This window comes from Lepisma saccharinum, unplaced genomic scaffold, assembly GCF_977018435.1.
Source record: "Lepisma saccharinum unplaced genomic scaffold, izLepSacc3.1 HAP1_SCAFFOLD_647, whole genome shotgun sequence".
Classification (NCBI taxonomy): Eukaryota; Metazoa; Arthropoda; class Insecta; order Zygentoma; family Lepismatidae; genus Lepisma; species Lepisma saccharinum.
The window spans coordinates 70,696-74,338 of NW_028143318.1; the positions used below are offsets into that span (position 1 = coordinate 70,696).

Below are 3,643 nucleotides of genomic sequence, written 5' to 3' on the forward strand. Positions count from 1 at the left end.
AGCATCCCAATAAAGCATTTTGGCAAGAGAGCAGCGGCTGCGACTGGAGTTCCTGAAAGAACAATCAGGGCTATCATGAACGAAAGACAATCTCTTGAGATGTCAGAAGGCCCCTCCACATCATTCCACACTCCCGGGAAAGAACGACAAAGACCAGCGACCAAATCGTCAATGGACGCTTTCGATGAAAACGTTATCCGTAGGCGCATATAGGACTACGCTCTGCGTGAAAATGAAGTGCCGACATTGAAAAAATTGCATGTCAAATTACAGGCTGACATAAATTTTGCGGGAAGTCAAGAGAGTTTGCGACGTTTGCTGCGAAAGATGGGATTTAGGTGGAGGAAGACACAAAACAATAGAACCATTCTGACAGAAATGCAAGATATTCGCCTGAAAAGAACAAGGTTTTTGAGGCAAATAATGCACTACAGACGACAAGACCGACCAATAATATACATAGACGAGACTTATTTGCACAGCACCCACACCACATCGCTTTCTTGGTCGGATGACTCTGGAAGAGGGCTTCGGGTGCCTTTGTCTAAAGGACGGCGCCTGGTAATAGTTCACGCAGGAGGCAAGAATGGATTTGTCCCCAATGCCCTACTCTTATTCAAATCAAATACCAAGTCAGGAGACTACCACGATGACATGAATAGCGAAAACTTTATGAAGTGGCTCCGTGAGAAATTAATTCCAAATCTGCCGCCCAGTTCTGTGGTGATTCTTGACAACGCTTCTTACCACAATGCACAAATAAATCCTGCTCCTACTCTCGGCTCGTTAAAGAAAGACATGCAGAGTTGGCTCCAAGGAAGAGGCATTCCCTTTACACCTGATATGACGAAGCCTGAGTTATATGACATAATTAAAGTACATAAAGCGAAACATGTAACATATAAAGTGGACTCTTTGTTAAATGAACATGGCCATTCCATTTTAAGACTCCCACCATATCATCCTGAATTAAATCCCATAGAAAAAATCTGGGCTCTTGTAAAGAACTGGGTGGCATCACATAATGTGACATTTAAATTGGACGACGTCATGACGCTTGCGACACAAAAATTTGAAAAAGTCACGACCGAAGAATGGGCGTCAACATGTCGTCATGCAGAAGAGATGGAGCGTGAGTACATGGAACGTGAGGGATTAATAGACGACTACGAGGAGGTGGTAGCCCCTCTCGTCATCCATGTAGGGTCCGATTCCACCGACACCGAAGATTTATTAGGAATTGAGGAACTACTTTCTTCTGAATAACTGGAGGTAAGTTCCCAGTTGTTGTTTTTTTTTTTCTGAACTGTAGACAATTTACCGAACCCATAGCTGTGTTCAATGTTATCTACTGGTTATAATCAGGGCTAGGATTTATAGGTAAATTACATACTTTTAGTTTGACGAAATATCGCTGAAATTTTGTGATATCTGTGCGAATAGTACTGGTTGTAGTGATTTAAGGTACATTTTATTGTCAATATTTTTCCATATTTCTAACTTTAATAAATACTTACTTTTACATATTTAAGGAAAATATACTTAATTTTACATATTTCAACAGGTTTAATTCACAAATTGTTCATATTTCATAATTTTGGAATTATTCAAAATAAATAAATTTTGTGGCTCCAACATCATTTCAACTCTGGCTCCGGCACGTGTTCTTGTAGAAATTGCATAGAGGAGGCTGTCATTTTTGCTGCTTAATGCGATACATATTGTTTTCTGTGTTAAAATTGCCATGCTTTGATGGGTGACCAAGTTCATAGCAGGGCCGGCGGAAGGGGAAGGCGAACCGTGCCATCGCCCAGAGCGGCAAAATTTGAAGAGAAGAAAAAAATAAGCCTATTGAAAACTGTGATCGAGCGAGATATTCTTTTGTGCTGAATAGTATTGAAATAGCATAAGAAGTCTCATTATTTATTTTATATTTTGATGTTTTAGTTAGGAATATATTGATTTTCAATTTTCCGTTGCTGCGTAATGACCAGGGGTGGGGGGGGGGGTCGAAATAGAGTGGCATCTGCCGCCACCTCCCAGGGAGGCAAAATGACTAGCGCCGGCCCTGGTTCATAACAAAAGAAAAAGCCGCGCAGCTTATCTTCTAGTGGCAGTATATGTACTTGTTATTGTTGTGGAAGCCGGCATCCTTTGTAAATGTACAACAAAGGCAACCGACTGTCGCCGATCTCAGAGAGGAAATAATAATACTGCTTCAGGAGGAGTGTTATGGTGCAATTGTAGCGGTTTAACATGTTGGCATGTTATTATCTGCCGTTGCAGTTCCATACCAGTGTATATGGGTTTTGGGAGTGAAAAGTTAGAACGCCACCAGTGCATTAATGCAATGAAAAATAATATATATATATTTTTTATTTTGTTTGAAATCACTCAAATAAGGAATCGTATGAAGAAGTCTTCTTTGCAGCATTTTTGGTAATTTTACTTATGTGTTAGTTCATATTTTGCGAATTTTTAGTCCATATGTATGTAGCTACATACAAAGCCACTTGTTAGTACATATTAATCCTAGTCCTGGTATAATGCATGACGTTTAAAACTCAACGTTAGATAGACCTGAATTCTCTAATTATATTGTTGTACGTAACAGCTGTGCATCGGCGCACTGCAGCGATTTTTCTATCTGCTACATTAGCAACACTGCTTCTTTAGTTGTTTCGCGCATCGCACGGCAGAAATATCTGCACTGGACTCTAACGCGTCTGACTACCATGCTAAAGGTCCCGGGTTCGATCCCCGGCCGGTTCAAATCCGGGAATTTTTCTAACGGTGGAAGCGGTCCCGGCGCCTACCCAGCGTCGAATAACATGGGTACCTGGGGGAAACCCTGGGGGGTAAAGGTGGTCAGGGGCATGATGCTGATCACATCACCCCCACTCACGACCGGATCAAGAAAGTGTGGGGCGTTACCCCCACACCACCTATACGCCTTCATGGCGTGGTGCCATGCACAGGGGAACACTTTACCTTTTTTATATTAAAATTATACGTTTACGTGTAGAAGTTGTAAAATAACGTTGTTATTTACCGCGATAATTCTCCATAAAGAAACAGAGAAACCATCTTTCATGTAAGAACAAATGACGTTCAAAATTTGTTACGCTGTCTACAGTGTTGCCACACTGTTCAGAGCATTGGTCGTGGAAAGTGATTAAGGTTAGGCGGGAGAGGAATGCGGGCTTCAATTACAGGTAAGTTTGGCAACAGTGCTTCACTGTTGAATTCAGGAAAAATGGTGTGTTTCTTAGTGATGAAACATTGTTCATTGGTTACGTGCTACAAAACTAGGAATTGCTTATTGAAAGTGACCATTGGCCCACAAATCATTCCCAGATAACCATTTCAGGTTAGGTTAGGTTAGGCAAGCAAGAGTTATAATATTTCGTTTGTAAAACTATGCATATACTCCAACACTGATTTCAGGAAAAATGGCATGTTCCATAGTGATGAAACATTGTTCATCGGTTACATGCTACAAAACTAGGATTTCGTGGAGTTGATGAAAGTAATCATTAGCCCACAAACCATTCACGGAAGGTTAGGTTAGGTTCAGTTAGGTTAGGCATGCATAGTTATAACATTTCGTTTGTAAAACTACACATATACACCTATATTTTAA

The 3,643-nt window shown here is 40.8% G+C and overlaps 1 protein-coding gene across 1 annotated transcript; it reads left to right on the forward strand.

Moving 5' to 3' along the window:
* Window positions 1-327: 327 nt before the first annotated feature.
* LOC145983103 (uncharacterized) lies at window positions 328-1,266 on the forward strand. Its single transcript, XM_083116376.1, has one exon. It carries the CDS (start codon window positions 328-330, stop codon window positions 1,264-1,266), a length of 939 nt encoding a protein of 312 aa, XP_082972502.1.
* Window positions 1,267-3,643: the final 2,377 nt, after the last annotated feature.